The sequence below is a fragment of the Penaeus monodon genome, chromosome 21 (genome assembly GCF_015228065.2).
Source record: "Penaeus monodon isolate SGIC_2016 chromosome 21, NSTDA_Pmon_1, whole genome shotgun sequence".
Taxonomy (NCBI): domain Eukaryota; kingdom Metazoa; phylum Arthropoda; class Malacostraca; order Decapoda; family Penaeidae; genus Penaeus; species Penaeus monodon.
The window spans coordinates 1,403,702-1,403,990 of NC_051406.1; the positions used below are offsets into that span (position 1 = coordinate 1,403,702).

The 289-nt window shown below is 41.9% G+C and overlaps 1 protein-coding gene across 1 annotated transcript in view; it reads left to right on the top strand.

Moving 5' to 3' along the window:
• The window catches only part of LOC119586754, a 12,014-nt gene that overhangs the window by 6,840 nt on the left and 4,885 nt on the right, over positions 1-289 (top strand). Inside the window, exon 3 of the mRNA XM_037935482.1 lies at positions 6-159. Coding sequence (XP_037791410.1) covers positions 6-159 — 154 coding nt within the window. The remainder of the gene's footprint in view (positions 1-5; positions 160-289) is intronic.

A 289-nucleotide genomic window follows, 5' to 3' on the forward strand; every position in this document is an offset into this window, starting at 1 on the left:
TGCAGCCTCGTCTTTAAAGTACATAGACAGGGCGAAATGTTGTAGTGTGCAGCAGAAGTGTGGCAGAGTGAGAGCCAAAGAGAGCGTTGTCAGGGCATCCAACATGGCGGAATCCGATGCTCTTTTATTTCTCTTCTTTCTGTGTCTCGGCGGTGTCAGGTAAGGAAAGGTTCTTTATTTTTGCATTGGTATGTACATCGTTAATGAATAATGCGTTGGTTGTGACTTTTTAATCACTTGCTTCGGTATAGACTAACGTTGAGTTTGTTATCCCTTGTTTTGTTTTTAT